This window comes from Acanthisitta chloris, unplaced genomic scaffold, assembly GCF_000695815.1.
Source record: "Acanthisitta chloris isolate BGI_N310 unplaced genomic scaffold, ASM69581v1 scaffold35936, whole genome shotgun sequence".
Taxonomy (NCBI): Eukaryota; Metazoa; Chordata; class Aves; order Passeriformes; family Acanthisittidae; genus Acanthisitta; species Acanthisitta chloris.
In genome coordinates this window covers 2,473-23,998 of record NW_008678211.1, presented here as the reverse complement: position 1 = coordinate 23,998, position 21,526 = coordinate 2,473, and the positions used below count along the sequence as shown (strand labels likewise).

Sequence of the window (21,526 nt, the reverse complement as noted above, 5' to 3'; positions counted from 1 at the left end):
GAAAATATTCACGTGGGTTTTAAAATAACTGTTTAATACTGCCTGTTAGGATCTTAAAAGTAAGGGAATAAGTACTTGGAAGAACATGTTATTTTGGCATAACTCAAACATTAGTGGTAATGTTCACTAATGGTTGTTTTATTCCAAAGAGATACTGAAGTAGGAGTATAAATTGCTTTCCTCAGGCCCTGATTATCCTTCATCTTGTAAAACACAGTGTTAAATAGATGTAGACATATATGAAATGTCAGTTTGATACAAAGCTGTGTGGTTTTGCCCGGTTAAAACGGGGAATTGATTACCAATTGGCTTTTTAGACATAAATAGAAACCAGCTAACTTCTAGAAAAACTGCATCTGACTTCGTATCTAGATTACAGCAGCAAACTTGTCATAGTATTGATTCCTACTCTGGCTCTGCATCGTGTGGACCCAGTATTTCAGTAGTTAATATTGCAAATTGAACCAATAAAGGCTAGAAGTACGAGCTTCTGACTTGTTCAGTATGTCACTTACACTAGAGTTACACTGACTAAAACTCGTTTATTTTTTTTTCTCTCCCTTCAGAGCTAACAATGACGAATGAAGAACCTCTCCCAAAGAAGGTATGTTTAGAATTACTTGTGACTTTACCCTCTGAGGTAATCATGACAGCTTGATAAGTTGTGTTTTTCCTTTTCCTCCGTAGGTTCGCCTCAGTGAAGCAGATTTTAAGGTTTTACCTAGAGATGAGCTCATCCTGAGGTAAAGTAAAAAGCATTCTTTTCATCCTAACATTTTAGAGGAGTTTTAATGCAAAGTGTATGAAACTCCTCTCCTGTTATTTGGCATTCTTGTTCTGATAAAATATTTTATCAGTTTCATGATGCATCTCTTCTGCTTACATTCCTTGCTGGTAGCACGTTATTTTTAAGCAGAAAAATGTCAACTCCTTTTTTTCTCCTACAATACATTTTGTTTTCTCAGTCCGTGCGGTTGTATTCTCAGCACATTCAGATATTAACAGTAAAATGTTAAAGTTAAGTTTCCATCACCTAGAACTTGTGTAAGGAAGAGCCTGGCCATCTTTTTTACCTTTTAGAAAACTGAGTGTCACCCTGGAAACAGTAATGGTCAGTCCTGTTGCACAGACCACCTGCTTAAAAAAACCAACCCAAGTTACTTGTCTCTGTATGCTTGAATTGCCTGATTTTTAAGCAAGGAGGTAACTAAGCTAAGCATCTGTGGGTCATCTGTTTATCTGCTGGAGTACTTTTTGTGTGCACTATGGCAAGCTTTAGCTCTTGGCTTTTTGTACACGGTAAGTTCTTAGCATTATTAGGGTCTCTTAAGGTAAATTTTCCTGTTTCATGGAACAAAGACTAAATTGCGTAGAAACACGAGGATACATGTGCAACCCTTACTGTACATGGTTATCAGCTGCTCTCTCTTCTGGGTAGACAATCCTGCCAGCTGCTGTGGGGTGGCAGTTCTTTCCAGGGTGTAAACATAGTCTGGCTCCATCTGTTTAGAGCTAGTTTCTGGCTTCCTCCGACTATCTTGTCTTTGGGTAGTAAAGAATAATATATTTAAACAGCAGGGAAAAATTGCTGCTTTGATGTTAAATGGTTTTGACCTTGTGATCCTTTTAATAGATGTTTCTGTACTCAAGATGATCTCTGGGTACTCCTAAGTCTGTAAAGTTAAGCATTTACTTTAGCTATAAAATTCACGTGGAAGTACCAAAGTGTGGATTCTGTTCCACTTGCTTTCTGATTGATAGTGCAAAGCCAAAAAAAGGCTTCCAGTTGTAATAAGTTTCTGTAACTTGCCATGATTAGTTGCTGTCATAGAAGAGATGAATTTCCAGCATATACTCAAATAAGGATGTGATGGAATTATGCCCAAGGAGGTCAAGTGTGTCAGCAGCTAAACTGTGTAATGAAGAGACAGGAGGGAATTTGCTAATGACAGCTATGTTGCTATTGAGTCATCTTCTTAGTGTGCAGAAGAAGTAACTTCTGCTCTCAAAAAAGGCACTTGATGAATTGGAGGAGAATAACTGTTCATTTTACCCAGAAGTGGAAATTTAATTGCCATTTTTGCTGAGTCCATTTTGCATTGAGCAGTCCTAAGGATGCTGTTTGTTTGAATGGGATACATATTATGGATTTGTAATAAGTTCACCTGTAACATAAAGCTAGCAATGATTGCACTAACTGATGGCTTCATTTGTAGGTTGGAATAAAATATTGTTACTATTATACGTCTCTGCTGCTTGTTGGCTGCTGGATTGTCTTAAGATTTGGAATGTTTATTTTCTTTTGTCCACACTTTGGTGAGGCAAATGTGTTTTAAGATAGGGCATATGTCATCTCCTTTTGGTCGTTTAGGAAATGCATCATCATTGCTGTACAATTGCAGTGATAAAATACATATATAGAAAAGATTAATTCTTTGTCAGTTTCTGTGCCATGAATGCCAATTTCACTGTTCTTTTCCATTAAGTACATAATTTAGGTTTGCTCGTTTTAACTTTTGTTGACTAAACATGAACAGGATCTACAAAAACCCTTTAGGCCTGGCCTTTGGGGAATTTCTGGACTTGTTGCTGTGGTCTCATCTTCATCATCCCCTCTTTAATGCAGTAGTTACTTAGCTTGATCATATAGGAGCTTCTGAGAGAGAGCGCCTGGAACATGGTAACAACTCTGTGGGCTATAGCTAAAAATCTGTTCAGTATTGCCCTGATGATTTAGCCTAGTGGTTGGTGTGTAAAACACTGAAGCACCTCGGTTTACACAAGCAGTTTTGAGGAAATGCAGTGCTTTAACTGAAATGGACTTGGAGCCAGTCAGGCAGTTTTGGAATGGCTTGAGGGCAATGCTCTGTGTACCTTACCCCCTAAGTGCTTACCAGTTATGGCAAACCCCAAGTTCAGCATAAAAGTGACTGCTCCAGGAATAAGTGGTATTTAAGATTCCATGGCTTCAAGTTACCTCTTATAAAGTCTGCTTAATATTTTTAGGGAATGAAGGCAATTAAGTAACCTACATAATGCTGCTTAGTTACCTTCCAGTTCTTGTGAGCCTAAGTGACCCTCTGAATGTAAATCAGTCAGGACTGTCCTCCCAGTTATGTGTACAACTGTGGTCTTGAGTGCCTTTCCAAGCAATACTTTAGTGAAGCTCTTCAGATTGTGAATATTTAGCTGTCAGATTACTGACATAAACTACTAAACAGACCAGGAAGCCAAAATTGAGTGGAAACCAAACTGATTGAAGAAGAGAAGCTGACTTTTAGCCTTCATCTCTTTTTTCCACCCAGGTTCACTGATGAGCTGCCTTAGTCCCCTACAGATGCACTGGAGGGGAGAATATAGGACGAGGATGTCAAGGCAGCTCTTAGTCCTCCACACATGTAATCTGTCTCTTTTTTGGATCTTGGGAAGAGAGGCTTCAGACCTGAAGTCTGGCCAGCAGGTTCCAACAAATTGAAGAAGATTTTTGTCTATGCAGATTCTTAGTTTAACCAAAAACTGGATTTTAATGTCCCTGTAAGTGTTGATTTTACCTATGTCTATAAAAAAACCCCCCTGAAATCAAACTAATGTAGTAGTTAAGTGTAGATGAAACCTATGTGGAAGAGATAGATAATCTTCAAGTAAGACAAAGAAATTTCCCAGAGGGGAATGTTTTCCTCTTGTAGTTAAAGATGTACCAGTAGTAATACTCTAATTTCAATTCTGACAGTTAGCGGAAGGAAATGTTTCTGGTTTTAGCATGACTAGTTTTTTATGCATGTTTCTTTTAATGAGCTTAATAGTGTATTTAGGGGCAAAAATCTTTTCACAGCAGAGCCTGTAAAGTGAGCTAGCTGGAAAGTGCTTGAAGTATGTAATTTTTAGAAATGCTATATGTATGAAGACTTTAATAACATCATGGGTATGTAATGTATTCTGGTGTCTTATGGGGAAGTTGCATGTGTTTATGCAAAGGATTACGATATTTCTGGATACAGTTTTTGTTCATTTCTAGCTGGATCTGAAATAAAGGCCCACTCTGAGTCATAGTGACATCTGTGAGTTGACTTTCTCTTACAGTTTCCTTATAGCAGTAGGGCCTGATGATGCCTTCAGATCATACTTGCTTTTTTGCAGTTTTTTTTCTGGGGCGGAGGGTTGAGGTGTGTTGGTGGTTTTGTGGCTTTTTTGTTGACTCTTAGCACTGAACCTTTGGATTGTACTAGAGCTGTATGTGGTAGCTGGCATTTTTAGGTGATCCTACATCTACTGCTAGGTTAGTCTCAGCTTCTGCTGTCTGGTTTCAATATGACATGGCTTAGATGGCATTGCTGAACAAAGGCATAATTGCAGCATTCCACAAACTTGCTGCCCTTGTCACCTCTTTCCATCTCTCTGAGAGGATCTAGCATGTGAGATCTGTGTAGTGGGAGTGCTGGCTTACCTCAGCAGTGCGTGTTAGAAGCTGGGAGTCTGTTACTGGAAAAATAACAGAAGCAAAACTGTTGTGCATGGAGAGGCAGTTGTACAATGTAGGAGCAGAATTACATGTCCTCGTGTTGCTCAGGTTTTCTGTGGCAGTTGTTCATTCAGAGAGTGGGACTACAGACTCAAGTAGTCATTTGAGGCCTAGGAATGGAGAGTTTTATACCTGTCCTGTTTCATCTAGTATGATCTGGTCTTCTCTACCACTAGATGTAATAACCGGAGAGGGAGGATGAGTTAAGTGTTTAGAGCAGGAGCACTGAAAAATCTGTCAGTGATCTTTAGTATCTTGGGGTTTTTTAAATGCTTCATTGTCATAGGTCCTTATTTTAGGTTTTATTTTCATTACTGGTGACTTCAGAAGCTACAATTTGTAACTTCAGCTTTGCGAAGGTCAGAATTGTACTGTGCTACTGCCATAAACAAGGGAAAACAATCATAGTGAAAGAAGCTGGAAAGACAGTGTTTAGGAAAATAGATTATTAAAGGCACCAAACAAGAACAGTCACTACAAGACAACACTTAGAAATTATAAAAGGTGTTTAAGGTCTTATGAGTCAGTTAGTAGACAGTGAAGTGGGAAGTCATCCATCAGGGTCATAATTTGAAATACCAAAAGCTAGTCTAAGTGCATTGTGTGTGTGTATATATATATAAAAGAAAACCAAAGATTTTCTTTCTTTGACTTGGTTTTGGGAATGTTCTCGAGAAACTGTCTTTATATGTTTGGTAAATATTTTGAGGTTAGTCCTCAGGATTAAGAAGAGCACCACAAAAATAAGTGCACATCAGATGAACAGTAACTGCAAGTTTGATTAAAAGGGAATCAGTCCCTTTTCAGTAAGGACCTAACAATATATTTGCTTATTTTCTTGAGCTGAAGTTATTTATAAGAATGGTCTACATTAATGTGAGTGTTCTTTAACTTATTTCACTCTTTATTTCAATGCTTTTAATATATTTGATTGTTTGGGTTTGCTTTTCAAATCTAGTTGTGTAAAATAAGCCTGCTTCTGATTTTTGTCTGTTGTTGCTAGCTTTCTGGATTGCCTGAAGTGATGTGAAAACTGGCTCAATTGCTAGAAAACTGCTTCTGAGATTTTCTGTAGTTGTATCAGAACTGACAGTGCATGCATGTGAAAGTAAAGCTACTGTGGTAGAAAAAGTGTAGGTTTTAAAACTGATGGCTTGATTGTTGAGTTTTCTCTGACTGTCAGTCACAAGGTTATTCTGTTCATTCTTCCTAAACTTGTGTGGTGGGTTGACCTTGACCTTGCCTGGACACCAGGTGATCACCCAGGTGCTCTATCTCTCCCCTCTTCAGCAGGCTGGGGGAGGAGAAAATACTATGGAAACAAATTTGTTGTTCACAATAGCAGCACTTTAATGGAACAGAAGCAAAGGCTTGTGTTTCAGGTCCTCATTTAACTTGCTCTTTATATCATTCCTGTTATAAGAGTGGGGGTGTGTCATGATTTTGGCGGAGTTATTGGTTTGGGACTGTGAGGTGTCACTTAGAACAGTAATCCTGTATGTTTGAAGACTAGCTATTTTATTGCATGTAATTATTCCATGTAAAAATTAGGTTCATTCTTTCTGGGTTTAGAGAGCTACTTTAGCTTTACTTTTGGAGGATTGAAATCTTAACTAACACACAGAACTTCTAGTGGTCAAATTGTGAAACTTTTGTTTCTAACCAAGTTTTTAGGGCACAGAGATAAGTTTGAAGGTTAAGTAGGAGTACAGCTGTTCTTTCACAGAGTTTGGGAGTTAATTAATGCTGTTTTCATGTTCAGCTGAAGAGATGAAGAATTGTGTTGCTTGAAGGAAGAGCTCTTGGATTTCTTTTTGCTTTTCCCAGTGATGTGATCTCACTTGCTGTTACAAATCTGATGCTTTTTAGGCCCTTTAGTGATCTGTTTGAATTTACTAAATGTCCCAAAATTTTCTAGAGTTAGAATTTCGAGTTTCAGCTGAGATAGTGATGTAGGTTAGAGAGTTAACATAGCGAATTATGATGTCTGGTATAGAACAGGTGTCAGGGAGAAAGGGTAGTTATGAGTAGGGAACAGAAACCTGCTTCCATAGTGGTAAGCTATTAGTGAATTTGCTTCACGTGAATTTGCTTCATGATGTGGAATTGTGCCATCATAAGGATCGTGTACTTAGATGCAGAGCACTTCTTTACAAGCAAAACATAAAACACCACCCTGTGAACTTATTCACAAGGTATTTCATTCTAAACTTCACTGTAGGCTTTATGTGCTACTGATTTGATGGTTTGTGTCAAGTGCAATCCTGGTTTTAAGCGTGCTGTTTTCTGCCTGTGGGTGAATGGCCTCAGTAACATGCCTTCCAAGAGTTATTAAACTGTTTGGCTTCTGGTTGATGGGTGTAATCAGAGAATGGTCTTGACTTGAATGAGCTGATATAACTACTTAACCTACACTGCCATTTCCAGTGTATCATAATACACTTCTTGTTGTCATGTTCACTTGGTAACAGACTTAATGTTGCACTTGTATTAGTGTTTCTCTTACAGAATTTTGTTTGAATTGTTGTGCCATGAGAATAAGATGTATATTGGGTGTTGTACAAAGATAACAAAGTAATTAGTGTTTGATTTCAGTGTTTGTCCAAAATACTAGTAATTTTTAAGATGTCAGTTTTAAGTGTTGTAATGCACAGCTACCTTTTTATTCCTTTGAGATGCAAAGTGGATTTAACTACTTCCATGATTAAAAGCCCTTTCTTTTAAAGCTGGAATTGTCTTTCATGCAATTGTGCAATTCCCTCCTGATGTTTTGTGATATATGAATGCTGAAAGCTTAGGAATGAGATGCCTTGATTTAATAAACTGAGCTTCAGAACATTCTTTTCTCTTTTTATTTGCAATAGGTGGAAGCAGTATGAAGCATACGTGCAAGCTCTGGAGGGCAAGTACACAGACCTTAATTGTAAGTTAGCCAAGTTTCAAAATGGTACAAGTTATGGTAGAAGTTATCTGAATGCTTGTATAAAGCAGAGTGGTCAAGTAATGTCTGTGCTTTCCAAAAGTGCTAGAAATACGAGATAATAGGTTATGTCCGTGATTTGTCAGAAAAAAAGGCCCATTTTTTTCTGCTGTAAGTTTTCAGTCTCTCTCAGCTTCCTCATCCATTTGTTTTCCTTTGCAAATCTATCACAGCATCTAAAAAGCTTATTTTTGCATCTGTAGGCCCCAGATTGCTGGGGGGAGAGGGGGAAAGCTTCATGCATAACACTATAAATAGGTGTATTTTCAGGCTTTTACCATTAGGAAGGAAATGTGATTTACCAAAGTATTCCATGAATGTTTGTTCCTTTGGTAGGTTTACAGGATTGTAGGACTGGGAGGGGGAGTTGTTTTTAAACGTAAATGCATAAAACGAGCCCCCAAGTAATGTTTGGTCTGATTAGGCAAATTTGATGGTCATTTTTACATGGCCATTAGAACTTGATCTTTCAAAAGGGAATATGGGAAAAACATCATATTCTGAAATGAGAAAATATGAGTACATTCTGGAAGTGACTGAATCCTAAGTTGCTTCGAAAAATTGTTAGCAGCTAGAGATGCTGTGTTTCTTGTTTCTCATCTTCTCAGTCTAAACACTTAAAGGTATAATACCACTGAGTTTGAAGGGTATTTTTTGTCAGTCCAAATGGATGTTCTCTCGTTGTGATTACATTCCTCTTCTACTGCCATCCTATAATGTTTTAAGTTTTGGAGAGACTAAAACAGCAAATGGAAGCAGTTCATTTCATTCATATCTCAAACTGTCCTAACATAGATAAAGAAGTCGTTTCAGCATTCCCAGTTTCTTTATTTTGGAAACAATGCAGGCTGTGGTAATCAGTGTTACTGAATTACGTGCAAAGGGTCATTTAGAAATGATTGTCCTGAAGCAGCTTGTGATGTTCTTATTTTAAGTTTACAGCTGATCATTCTCAAGTAATTAGAAAAAGTAAAAATTTTAATTGTTCCAACGTTTTATTCATCACAAGTAGCACAGTGAATGTTACAGTTCGCTTGCATGTGTTCTTGTTTGAGTAGTTTGGAAATGTTCTGCATTATCTCTCATTTAGTATATACATTTTTATATAAAAGTTCACGGATCAGAAGAATTTAGTTGTGACTGAACTACCATTCTCTAAGTTCTTGAGTGTCTTACCGTTTGCTCCTGGAGAGACCAGTTTGAGGACTGACCACAAACAGCACTGTTTACAGACTGCGAATTGCTTTGTGCCGGAGTATAGACCTCCCTCCTCCCCCACCCTGGCCTCAGCATTCTTACACATACCAGGACAGTTCCAGCTCCCCAAGTTTCAGACTGCAAGTTGTAATAGTAGGTGGTTAAGCAAGCAGTTTAAAAGGTATTTACTATATAAACATGGAAACATCAAAATTTTAGTAAGTCTTAAGGAGGCATCAGGAAGTTGTTCAATACCACCTGTTGTCAAGCTTTTCTAATAATGATATTTTGATTTTTTTATTTACGCTTGTTATAGTTACGCTTTTTACGTCATGCTTATTTCTGATTTCTGCTTATGAATTTGGGTTTTAGATTCTTTTAGCTGTCTTCAAAAATTCCTCATGAGAGGATGCATAAAATGTGGTTTTTGTGTCGTTGCTTGCATTAGCCAATGATGTGACGGGGTTGAGAGAATCTGAAGAGAAGCTGAAACAGCAACAGCAAGAGTCTGCCCGAAGAGAAAATATTCTGGTGATGAGGCTGGCAACTAAGGAACAGGAGATGCAAGAGTGTACTGTAAGTATTTTATAAAGGATAAGTGTGTTCACACTGTTACAGGAGCATCAGCTGTTGAGCCAATACCCATGTGCTATGTGTTTTGTCTGTCTTCTGCATCACATTTTCTAAAGACATGTCAGGGCACTTAAGCTTTCACTGAATTAGTAAAGATCACTTCTTAAAGTTTGGAGTTTTTTAAATACTTGTTACTTCAGTTCATTTTCATCAGCAGTTGTGATTGGAAGGACTTCTACTTCAGAACCAGGATCAGATTAAGTTTACTTCAGTTCACATTTAGGAGATTTTTAGACTGATACTGACATTGGGTTTGGATAACAAGGTATTTGTAAGCCTCTGTATCTGTTTGGCTAGGTATGTGAAAGAGCGACTTGACTTTTTCAGAGGAAGTTCTTTTGCAAAGTGGTAGACTTGCTTCTTAGTTTCTCATGTCTGTACTGAATCTATTTTTTTAATATTCATTTCTCTCCCCTTTATTTCCATGCACTTTCTGTGACTTTGTTTGTTTGTTTAGTTTTGGTTTCTGAAATTACCTTATTTTGATCTGGTTTTGGATTACTCTCTTAACATAATTTTCGCCTGCTTTAATTTGGCAGTCCCTGACAGAAGACTGTAAAAAATTTCTTACTGCTAGTTTCTGTAATATACTCTTAAAAGCTTCTCCTTGAAAAATACAAGCTCTGTGCAAAGCAGTAACTAGTATTGTAGCTTTCATCTGTGTTTTTTTAGTCTTCCTTTTTTATTTTCTGAAGGTTTTCAGAGCTGTCAGGTGTAGTAGTCTGACACCTAACTCTGTACACCATATTTTCACTGCTCTTAAGACCATCAGATGGCTTTAGTTCCTAATAAGTACTGTTACGAATAGGAAGAAAAGGGGTTATAAAGCTTACTCTGAGGTGGCAAAAAATCCCAGAATCACAAGAGGTGTTGATAAAGTTACTACTTCAGGGAAAGGCCTTAATGCCTTCCCAGGCACAGCTGCTGCAGATCAAAAAGTGGATAGGTGTTTGGAAGTATTTGCTGCTCAAATATATTTGCCATGGACCAGATAACAATGAGTGGAACTTCATATGGGTGCAGTTGGACTGCAGTACCTAGATAGTCCTTACTTTTGTGGTTTAGGTTACAACTCTGTTGTGGCTTTTTTCTTTGTAGTTATACACTTTCTCCCCACCTCCTCCTTCCCTATAGAAAGCTTGCATGGTTTTACTTAATTCACATTTTTTTGTTAAGCGCCTGTGTTCTGTTTTGCTAAATTCCTCATATCAGTGTCCGTTTTTCGTGGCTATCAGCTGAAAGGATACAACTGTTTCCAAGAATATGTGAGAACCAGAGGGATTGAAAGTGTTACTGTCAGTCTGACTTTCTCCCCACCTCCTCCTTCCCTATAGAAAGCTTGCATGGTTTTACTTAATTCACATTTTTTTGTTAAGCGCCTGTGTTCTGTTTTGCTAAATTCCTCATATCAGTGTCCGTTTTTCGTGGCTATCAGCTGAAAGGATACAACTGTTTCCAAGAATATGTGAGAACCAGAGGGATTGAAAGTGTTACTGTCAGTCTGTGAAAAAAAAAAAAAAAAAAAGATGCATGCAAACAAAACCCTGCACGACCTGACTTGATGTCCTCTGAATAGACTGCTTTCTGTGTTCTCCTGCCTTGGGTTAGAATAGAGAGAAAGCTGATGTCAAGGTTTTTATTCTGTTTGTGAAAATTATCTCTTCTTGTCCATCTGCTAGGTTTTGAAAAATACCAGGTAGTGTGTGTTTTGATGTTTGGGAATATGAATAGTCAGTAGGCATTTTAGGTGTTAAGAGTGGGCATCCCTTGGGATTTGGTATTGGACATGAGCTGAATACAGGAATCGTACAGGAATAGTCCTGTATGAAGTTGGTCCTAACTGTGGGCAGATTCTCCTGTTCCCCACCCCTTACCACCTGGAATATCAGTGGGAGGACACTTGTACCAGAAAGTGCTTAGAGGGAGCAAGAATGTGAGGTTTGGACTGGCTAAGCAGGGAGACAGATGGAGTCAAGATATAGGCAAAAGAGTGAAGGGGCATGGGCTTGCTTTGGGAACAGGTCATACTAGGAGGAGGTTGCTAGGTCTCCATGAATGAAAAGCCTGACAGGTGGGAACTCTGGAGTTACAGCAGCCAGTTAGAACTGGAGAAAGCACTTGTGGAGGGATGAAAATTTGAGTGGGAAAAACTGGAGGTATTTTAAGTTCAGCTTAAGTAAATTGTTTCTAGAGGACTGTTTTAGGAATGACGGTTGAGGTGGAACCCATGCAAGTGCCATCTGCTGGTCCTAGGAGGGTGAGCTAGAGACCCCAGGGAGATTGTCAGATGACTGAGGTTGGACAGCATCAGCTGGGTCCTGAGTGTTCTGCATTTCTGGCATGAGTGAGGAGCAGTGGCAGCAATTCTGTGTGCTGTTGGCCCGAGGCATGTTACAGTTCTTAGGCTGGCAGTGCAAGAGGGAGGGCCATGGGCCTGGGTAAGACAAGAGCATGGCCTTTTTCCCCCACCTCTCAGTGGTGCCTGTTTTAAGAACAGATTTGGAACACTGTTGCTGTAGCATAATTGTATTCTGGAATATATTTCCAGTGAAGCGTCTGTATGTGTAGCTGTTTCACCTTCTGCTAGCACCCTCCCTCACAAAGATTTGACAGGTTGTTGAAATACTTCAGTGGTGGAAGAATTAGGAAGTTGAGTGGATAGAAAAGATAGATCAATAATAAACAGCTATTTATTCAGTGAGCAACATGTTGTGCAGCAGGAGGCAAACCACCTGACTTGCAGTTAATGTTTTTTAACACCATGCAGTTTTGTTCACTTCTTGCTGATTAAGAAATGTGCATGATACAGGGAGCATAATAAATTGAACACTGTGTTGGCTGATGTGATATTGGTGATTAGCTACATTCTAAACATGTACTATTTAGTACATTTTAAGATAAGTCTGTTGTGATGGGATTAAAATTTAAGAAACTTTGTAAACAAGTTAATCCTATTTAAACACGTACAAGTTTTGACTAATAAATATTGTATTTAAAAGAAAACATTTCACAGTTCCTACTTCTGAAATTTTGACCACTTAAGTCTCCTGTGTTCTAAGTATCAAATTGTGTGTCTTTTGGGTTGTGGTTATTGCAGGAGAATGAATTTCAACCAAAGTGTGTTTATTTGCTGTTAGTGTTTAGAAATTATTTTGTTGAAAAATAATGCAATCTTGCATGCAACTGCAGTATTACATTTTCAAAAAACCTTAGAAGTTTGTAAATGACTTTTTATTTGCTGAGAAATATTTTGTGTCAATTTGGGTGTAATGTTTCTTAGTAACTTTCACTGAACTTGAATGGAAATTCACTGTCTGTTTTAAGCAGATAATTATTTCCATGTGTTCTTTGTTCCCCAAAAGAGTGCAACAGACATAAAAGAAAGGAAGCATTCTAGTGCTCTAAATTTTGCTTTGACAAATGTAAACTGATACACAGAAAATAATCTGAGGTGTGGCAAGGGGTGAATCCACCTTGGAAGGTGGTGGAATGGGAGATTGGGTGAACTTGCACATTGGTAGAGTGCAAGGTGGGCGAAAGTGGCTTTTATCCTGCATTTTTCAGGTCAGTGTTGAAAGAAGGCTTCCTTGGTAGTTTCTTTCGAGTAACTGTATCTAAATGTGTTGCATTTTTATTCAATATTGTAGGAATAACACACTTTTCTTTCTTACTTATTCAGAATCAGATTCAGTACCTCAAGCAAGTCCAGCAGCCTAGCGTTGCCCAACTGCGATCAACAATGGTGGACCCAGCCATCAACTTGTTTTTCCTAAAAATGAAAGGTGAACTGGAACAGACTAAAGACAAACTGGAACAAGCCCAAAATGAACTGAGTGCCTGGAAATTTACGCCTGATAGGTAAACAAAACAAATACTCCCCAGTCAAGACTTCCCTGACAGTCCCACTACGAGAATGCTATGGTGGGACAGCCAAGTACTCGTTTCCACACCAAGACTCAGACGTTTTGAGGCAAAAGCCACATTCTTATACTGTCCAGCTTGTAATGCTTAATGTAAAACTTACCAGATGAACCTTGTGTTTCAGCTTTTTTCTCCCCCTTTGCTTCAGAGGCCTGACAGCGTCGGACTATTCTGAAGAAATGGCCATCTTCGAAAAAATCTTTTCTAGAACACGTAGACATTTGCAAAATTGTTCTATTTGAAGAAAATAGAGGGAGAAACAGAAGTCTTAAGTCTGTGGCACACTGTGTCTACAGACAGTTTGGAGGAGAGAGAACCTAGAGTTTATAAATCATGAATTGAACATGTAAAATTCCCGTAAAATGTAGAAGTGGAATATGCTTCGCTCTTAACCTTGAGCCTAGTGACTTAGAGACACTGTAAGTCAGTTTTGCCAATAAGACTGTGGACTTCCTGCTTGTTCACTGAACTGCTGGGTCAGAACTCGATGAGGTGAATTTTGCATTAAAGAGTTTACTCGCTAACCAGTTTTGAATAGCCACGAGAGTGCTATTTGCTATCACAACAGTGGTAGTGTACACATTTGACTGTTTAGCCTTTGGGCTCTCTAGCACTTGACGGAGCCTTAAGTCAATGTTGCTAAATAACGAACTGTTTCTGGATGGTTGGTAATACTGTGGTCGCCTCAAAATTAGAACTGTACGAAAATGTACACTCTATCTAACTGCAGGTTAAAAATTGTTGGAAGCAATATTTATTTGATCACAACTAGCATGTATAAGAAAAACTGGTTGTGATAAGTATTTCACTGCATGTTTTCATGCAGACGAGAATTTTTCCATCTTCTATACTAAGAACTGATCTCAGATGCTCAATACAGAAGGCACACAATGGCAACTGTCTTCAGTGTTGGTGGGGTGTTTTTATTCCTTTGTGCACCTGTTTTTTTTTTTGTATTGCGCTTCTATATAAAATGTGCCTTGAAATAGTTGTAATATATAGTTCAAGGAACACTACTGATTATACTGTTGTATTGTGAAATTCCTGGGATGAACGAGAATTGAACAGGTTGTTATTTCTGCATTGTCTCGTTCTCTGAAAACAAAGTCAGTATTTTAACAAACCAAAAAAAGCCTTAAATGCATGCGTTTTCCTGGTGGAATCAGTGAAGGAGTCTTTGCTACTCTATTGATACCTCTGTTCTGTTGTCCCAAGTTACTTGTAAGAGTAACGATCTGGGGCAGTTGGGAGTGCGTGTCTGAGGTGTGTAAAGTAAAATGTAGATTTGGTGTAGCATTTGTGTGTTTGTTTTTTCCTTAGCAAATAGATTTCTATTTAGTAATCTGAGGTTTTGATTTTTCAAAACAGTTGGGCGACATTTTATGGCCCAGTCTGATCCTAGAGAATTCAGTTTTAAAGTAAAAAAAAGATCTTCAGCTGTCACAGAAGGTGATGTATTCTGTTTTGATGAGTTTTATTAAGACACTATTACATAATTTTGACTCGGAAGTATCTTAACTGTTTGTGCTTCAGATGATTTATATGGGACCAAAGGGTAGTATACTTATGCAGGTTTATTATTTTTTGCATGAGTAATGACTTAACAGCAAAAGAAAAGTCTACAGAAAAACTTTACCTTTTTAAAAGTGATACATCTGGAATGGTTTTGCTATAGCAGTATCTAAGATTTTAATGATCTAGCATCAAAACAGAGGTAAGACTTACATTAATTGAATTGTTAATGTGTTGCTAAGCCTTTTGTAAAGCTCACTGTGATGTGTGGAAAGAGGCATGCCATGCAGATTGCTTGTTTAACTGGGAGTTCAGAACATCATTGAGTCCATTTAGATACAGGTTGGTTGTTAATACCACATCCTCAGGCTCTAAATGTGTGTGTACAGCTGAGGAGAGAAGTCACTTGGCACTTTCTTTCAAACAAAAGTATCAGAAGAAAATGTTACTTCTGTAGCTACGACATACCCTGATACGCATCATACAGTTTTAAGTCAGTGGTGTGAATGTGCATAATTCATACATGCAGTAGCTGGAATATAGAAAACTGGAGTTACTTCCTGGTAAATAATTGAGGCTGTCTTCATTAACGTGGTTAAGATTTCACTGACTTTTCTTTCTGGAAAGGTAAAGAAATGATGACTCATAAAATATTTATAAATAGTTTTTTAAATTTTCTTTGCATCTTGCTCCCCTTCTTAGTTGCTTTAATTGCCCATCCTTATATGCAATGACTTATTTCATGGCATGACCTAATTTTTGAAAGAGGTGATGGTCCTACTCAGATCCCAAACGGATATTCCTAGAGCAACATGCTAACTGCAGCTCTAAGCAGAGTTGGTTCTGGACCTTAACCACAGATAAGTCTGTGCAGCATAATCAGTGCTGATATCTGGAGGGGGAAATAAAAGGGCATGTAACCAAAGGCATGGCTCAGCTAAGCCGTTCCAACCACCATTAAGCAGAGCATACACTTGGAATAAAAGTTAGTAGAAATGTTATTTGCAATAATCCCAGCACAACAAACACGAGTCTTCTGAAATTTAACCACTTATATTCTTACAGGTTTTGTTGCATGTATGTTCAAGAGGATTTGTGAAAACAATGCTGAATTCAGTTTTACAGCTGATAGGAGTTATTTTAATAGTGACTGGATTTTATGTTCTTGAATGTGTTGTCTTTTTTGTAAATTGCAAGGGGAGGTTACTTGGTGCTCTACTAGTTCAGAACATCTGGAAAAATTTTGATGCGAAGAAATAGCATTATAGGTAACTATGCAAATTTATATACAGGTAATAAATATTTTGCATTTTGGCAGGAATTAATGTGAAGAAATTAATGGGATTCTAAAATTGTCCCAATTCCAAGGTAACTGGTACTTGCTAATTCTACAGTTGACATGGGTTTGTGAAGAGAAAAGCATTAAATGACTTAATCATTGTAAACTTTTTCATACTTGTAGTGATGATGAATACAGTAACAGGAATTTGCAAATGGCTAAAATTCATTGCATGTCTGCCTAATAACTTTTGGGATCTGTCACATTGGTTATCTCTAAAGTGGTCCTGCTTTACACAGAGTGAACATCTCTAAGGAAACTTGCATCTTAAGTGTGCGACTTGGACTGTATTAGGTCAGCACAATTTAAACTTCAAGGACCTGGCATTGGACATCACATCAAGAAAGAAAACAGGTTGCTGCCTTTAGCAGAGTTTCAGGCCTCCAGGACCTTACACAGCCAGATTCCTTCTGGAGCAGCCCATCTGAAAGATTTGGGAAAGTCAGTCGGAAAGCGTAAAATGGGGCAGAGTTGCCAGAGCTTAAAAGTTGTCTAAGGCTTGAATGCTCAAAAGGTAGTTGATAAGGAACTTATTATTATTTTAAATTCTTTTGGCTGGGTGTTTTGGTTGCAGGAGAGAACCGTGGCTGTGGTTGTAGCAGAAATTTCCTATTCTACTTTTTAAATCCTCAGATTTTTTCAATATTTGTTACTTGTTTAAAAGCAAACAAACAAAACACTAAATTACCTTTTTGGTCTTGAAAAGTAATGCAAGTCTTGCCATTAAATTGTTTTTTTGGCAGAGCTTACACTTCTATAGAACACGGGACAGCTTCATTGTGGTGCTGAGCCCATTAAAAGCAGAACTGTTTGAGCATGCTCTCCTGACTTTGGCAGACTGAGAGTCCTAAAGGACTTGAATTTTTCTCTTCTATGGAGTCAGCTGTGTTGCCTATATATTAATTTGCATACTACTTCCTATAATGCTTTACAGTGCAATTTTTATCATGAAGATTAAAGATGTGTAATATTACCAGTTTAGGAAAGAAAATGCCGTCAGCTCAAAATAGTTTTCCCGGCTTGTTTCACTTTTCTTGCAGAAACTGAACATCCTAATGATCATTACTTATGATCTGAGATGTCATTCTAAAGGAAGTAGATAAATAATATATTCCTTCCTTAATTTCCTGCCAGTATTTAACTACGTTCATTCCTCCTCACCATACAAGATGTAATTAAGTAAAGCTGACTATAGAAATCATGAAACAGACTGTGCACGTGACTGTCAACATACAGAGTTGAAAAATAGGCATTGAATATTTTATACAGGGGTACTTTAACAGCATTCAAAAGAATGTTTAAGCCTCTCAGAGAAAAAAGGATGTCACTATGAAAAATAAACATGGGATTTATTATTTTCCCCCAAGCAACTTAATTATTAAATTTTACAAGTGCAATAAATGGGGAAGGTTTTTGCTTATAATTCACTTGTGTAGCTTTTATGCAGTACTTGATCTTTTGAGCTGCAAAGCACATCTTTAATCAAATATCTAACTCCATTGAGAATGAGCACACTCAAGATTGTGCATACCTATAATCCAGATGTTGGTATCAAAAAAAGAACAATATGCTTATTCATATTTGCAGTAATAAAACTTGCCTTCCACTTTATGGGACAGCGACAGAAGATCAACTGGCGATGGAACAGCACGTGGTAACTATAGGGAGACTTTCTGCTATGACAATTATGTTGAGGCATAATGTTCCTTGAATTGTGACATGCAGAAATTGCATCTCCTTTTTGTCTGTACTTGTGATTGAGGAAGATTACTGAAGGTTTTCTCTTCATTTTGTGATAGATGGCTCTTTCCTTTGCAGCCAAACAGGCAAAAAGTTAATGGCGAAGTGTCGAATGCTTATCCAGGAGAATCAAGAGCTTGGAAGGCAGCTGTCCCAAGGACGTATTGCACAACTTGAGGCAGAGTTGGCTTTACAGAAGAAATATAGTGAGGAACTTAAAAGCAGTCAGGATGGTAAGGGTTTTTTTTAAGAAAATGGCAGTTGCCTTGCACTTCTGCTAGGAATTTCCCAATGATATACACAATGTAAAAACATCTTTGCCAGAATGAAAAGGCAATACCAAGTAAAATACAACCATTTTAAGTCTTCACTGGTAGTCTTAATTTAAACAAACAGTCCTTAACTTTGGGGAGCTGGTGGGATTTTCATCTCTAATAATGCAGCATTTGAGATAGAGATTTTGTACTGTAGGCTGTTCTATTTAATAGGGAATGCTTAGACTGCACATGTTACTGGTGAATTGGCAAAATGAAAACTGTTAACATTACATGAAGCCTGGGCATGCACTGAGGGCAGAATATTGTTAATTCTGGCTCGTTTTGAGTTTATTCTTAAAAAAAGTCAGCAACTTCCTAATAATGTCTAAGAATATGAAAAAGATCCCCCCCGTGGGTAACTGAGATGAATGAAAATCTCATCCTTGTGTTTGCAGTCCAAATTTTGCAGCATTATAAACCTAAATTGAAATTGCCTGTAAACTCTGACCTCTTGAATAATTTACATGGAGGGGAAAATGCAAGTTTAAAAGTCTTGAGCTGAAGAGTTCTGCATAGGATCAGTGTGTTTTAATAGAATGTTAGAGTAGGTTATATAAAATTTAGACATCACATAAACCCGAATATCTCTTGGTTTACTTCTGAAGGCTGTAAGATAGATAGCACAGACTTGATTTGGTACTAGGTCAAACATACCCTGTATTTTTAAGGATAGATCTCTGTCCTGATCATAGGAACTTTTGAGAAAGTAGCAGTATAAAATAACTAGAATCCTTGTCAGTATAGAAAGAATTGTTTACCTCATGTTGTTGGAGTAGTTACCCTTTTGCTTCTTAACTACTATTTTGGTAATGTACTTCAGTGAAATTTATTAAGTACATAATTGAAGCAAGTGTAGACTTTCTTAAAAGATTTCTGCTCATAAGTGCAGTAAAGCTAGTTCTGGAACTGAGATGTGTTCTTTTCTTCCCCATATGAATAAAGGCAATGATAATACTGCAGTAAGTTTTCCTAATGATTGTTTTCCATAGCAGCAAGAACGCTTAAATTTTATTATTTTATACGGTGTTAAAGAGTTTACACTTTATTTGCTCTGTTATATCAGTGGCGCAGTTGAATTGAAAAGTAAGGTCTTGAAGACTAAGGAAGTCAGTGTTTCTTTTGCTGTTTTCAGGTCATAATTTTTGCTCCAAAATGCAGCCCTAATTATAAATCATTTTTCTTGGTACATAAATATTAAAACACCCAGTGGAAATAGTTAACGGTCTTGTTGGTGCAAAAGTCTTTTTGTGTCTTGTTATGAAGGATTAAAGGATTAGAAACAGTAACAGCTGAAACTTCCTTGCAAAATGACTAAAACTCTTTTTGGTTACTGAATAGACTTTTGCAGTTACTCAGATCTGTTATATACAGATGTGGTTCATGGTCATTTATACAGTATTCCTGCTAAGGTTTTAAAGGTAGATGCACTGGGATCTACGTGCAAAATATTCCTCACTGGAATTGAGTGCTTTTCCAAATATCTTCCTTTCTTGCATAGAAATTATTTTTTTCTCACATATTTTGAGTAGCAGCATAAAAAGTAGGTAGGTACAAGAATTGAGCATTTTCTCCTTCAGAGGCAGAGTATCCAAACCAGTGCATACCTGATGGCTGAAACACATTCTGAAAAACTTCAGCATGAAACGTTGAGTTACGGGATTTTAATTTCTTGTCTGAGATTCAAGCTATATATATGGGCTATTAAGTGTTTGCAACAAATGTGTTTTCTTTACATAGAGTTGAATGACTTCATCATCCAGCTTGATGAGGAGGTAGAGGGTATGCAGAGTACCATTCTAGTTCTTCAGCAGCAGTTGAAGGAGACTCGTCAGCAGTTGGCACAGTACCAGCAGCAGCAGTCCCAGGCCTCCAACCCAGGTACCAGCAGGACTCCATCTTCTGAGCCTACAGACCAGGGAGAGGCTGTGGGTAAAGACTGCAGCCGCCTGGCAAACGGACCAAGCAATGGGAGCTCCTCCCACCAGCGGACGTCTGGGCCTGGATTTTATAGGGAGGGTAGCGGCACAGAAGATGACTTCCCAGCTTCTCCAGGGAATGGTAATAAGCTGTCCAACCACTCTGAAGATAGAACTGGTAGAGGAAGTGGTAGCTACATAAACCAGCTCAGTACTGGGTATGAAAGTGTAGACTCTCCCACTGGCAGTGAAAACTCTCTCACTCACCACTCAAATGACACAGACTCCAATCATGATCCTCAAGAGGAGAAAACAGTGAGCATGAAAGGTAACAGAACTGTGGGTTCTCGTCATGTCCAGAATGGTTTGGACTCCAGTGTAAATGTGCAGGGTTCAGTTTTGTAACATTTTTCTGCAAAATTTTTATACAGTGTCATTGAAATTGGGAGAGGATACTGTCCAGGAGCCGTTTAAATTAGTGCATACTTGTCACAATTTTGCCTTTTTGTGGGTTTCTTTTTGCTTCAATACCTCTGCCACTTTGGAAATTTTAACAGTTAATTACGTTGAATGTTGCTAAAAGGACGTTTGTGTAGCTCAAGTTATTTTTATATGAGTTAATGTGAAGTTGAAATGGAAATTATTTCCATAAAGTATAACATAAATGATGTCTGTACAAATCTGTGTATATCTAGAACCTGTGCTGTGTAAGGGCATTCTTACTCATACTGTTATACTTACACCACCTTCAAGATTTGTCATAATAGCTGTGGGTTTATGACTGCCAAGTTTGCCCAGTACAGTAGTTTTATCACTAAAAAGAGGGACTTGCTGAAGGAGTCCTGTAGTAGTTTCAGTGTTAATTACAGTTTTTCCCACCATACATCTGTGCATTTTCTCCTTAGGTGACCGAATGTTTATGGATTGTGTGCATAGTTACTCAGTTTTTAAGAACTGTTGTATCCTGTTTATGCATATTGCTCTGTGACTCCAATATTATCTTACCTGTACTGACCAAACCTAAATAAAAACTTTTAATAATGTAATTTCCTCATTGTTCTGCATTGGCTTACATGGCTCATTTGTATGTGGTGCATTTAGAGTACTTGCTTTTTGAACTGGATTTGTTTCTGTGTCAGTCCTATCTGATACGGCCTGTGCCAAATACAGAAGTTACAGGGGTATGCGAGGACTAATTTCAGGACAGCCTGATAGAGCTTGTTCTGCAGGTTTTGTTCTTATTGGCATATAAGGGGGGGAGGAGAAGGAGAAAGTTAATAAAAGTAAACCTAACAGTTGGAACCTGGTTTTAATAAGAAAAAAAACCAAGCAAAGGCTAGAAGTATCTAAGAGGTAAATATACAAATTAAACTACAAAAAACGAAGGAGTTAGTAATTCAGCCTTTTAAACCAGATATAACTTGCGTTGGTTTGAAATGTCTTCTTGGGGAA

The 21,526-nt window shown here is 37.9% G+C and overlaps 1 protein-coding gene across 2 annotated transcripts; it reads left to right on the top strand.

Moving 5' to 3' along the window:
- Positions 1 to 571: 571 nt before the first annotated feature.
- WTAP (Wilms tumor 1 associated protein) lies at positions 572 to 21,120 on the top strand. 2 transcript variants are annotated; one of them, XM_009076784.1, is made up of 7 exons: positions 572 to 604; positions 688 to 743; positions 7,384 to 7,442; positions 9,145 to 9,272; positions 13,009 to 13,187; positions 17,920 to 18,074; positions 19,896 to 21,120. In XM_009076784.1, the coding sequence occupies exons 1-7, from the start codon at positions 575 to 577 to the stop codon at positions 20,477 to 20,479; spliced, it is 1,191 nt and encodes a 396-aa protein (XP_009075032.1). In that variant the 5' UTR covers positions 572 to 574; the 3' UTR covers positions 20,480 to 21,120. The 2 variants fall into 2 exon arrangements, with proteins under 2 accessions (XP_009075032.1, XP_009075033.1); XM_009076785.1 differs by lacking the exons at positions 17,920 to 18,074; positions 19,896 to 21,120 and adding an exon at positions 13,399 to 14,553 and having other exon boundaries at positions 575 to 604.
- The last annotated feature ends 406 nt before the right edge of the window (positions 21,121 to 21,526 follow it).

What these genes read in the sequence shown, in the direction of transcription:
- WTAP (XM_009076784.1), top strand. Translation starts at nt 575, where the DNA reads ATGACGAATGAAGAACCTCTCCCAAAGAAG. An exon ending in AGAGATGAGCTCATCCTGAG is followed by an intron (nt 744 to 7,383) that starts GTAAAGTAAAAA and finishes TATTTGCAATAG; the next exon opens with GTGGAAGCAGTATGAAGCAT. An exon ending in CAAGTACACAGACCTTAATT is followed by an intron (nt 7,443 to 9,144) that starts GTAAGTTAGCCA and finishes TGCTTGCATTAG; the next exon opens with CCAATGATGTGACGGGGTTG.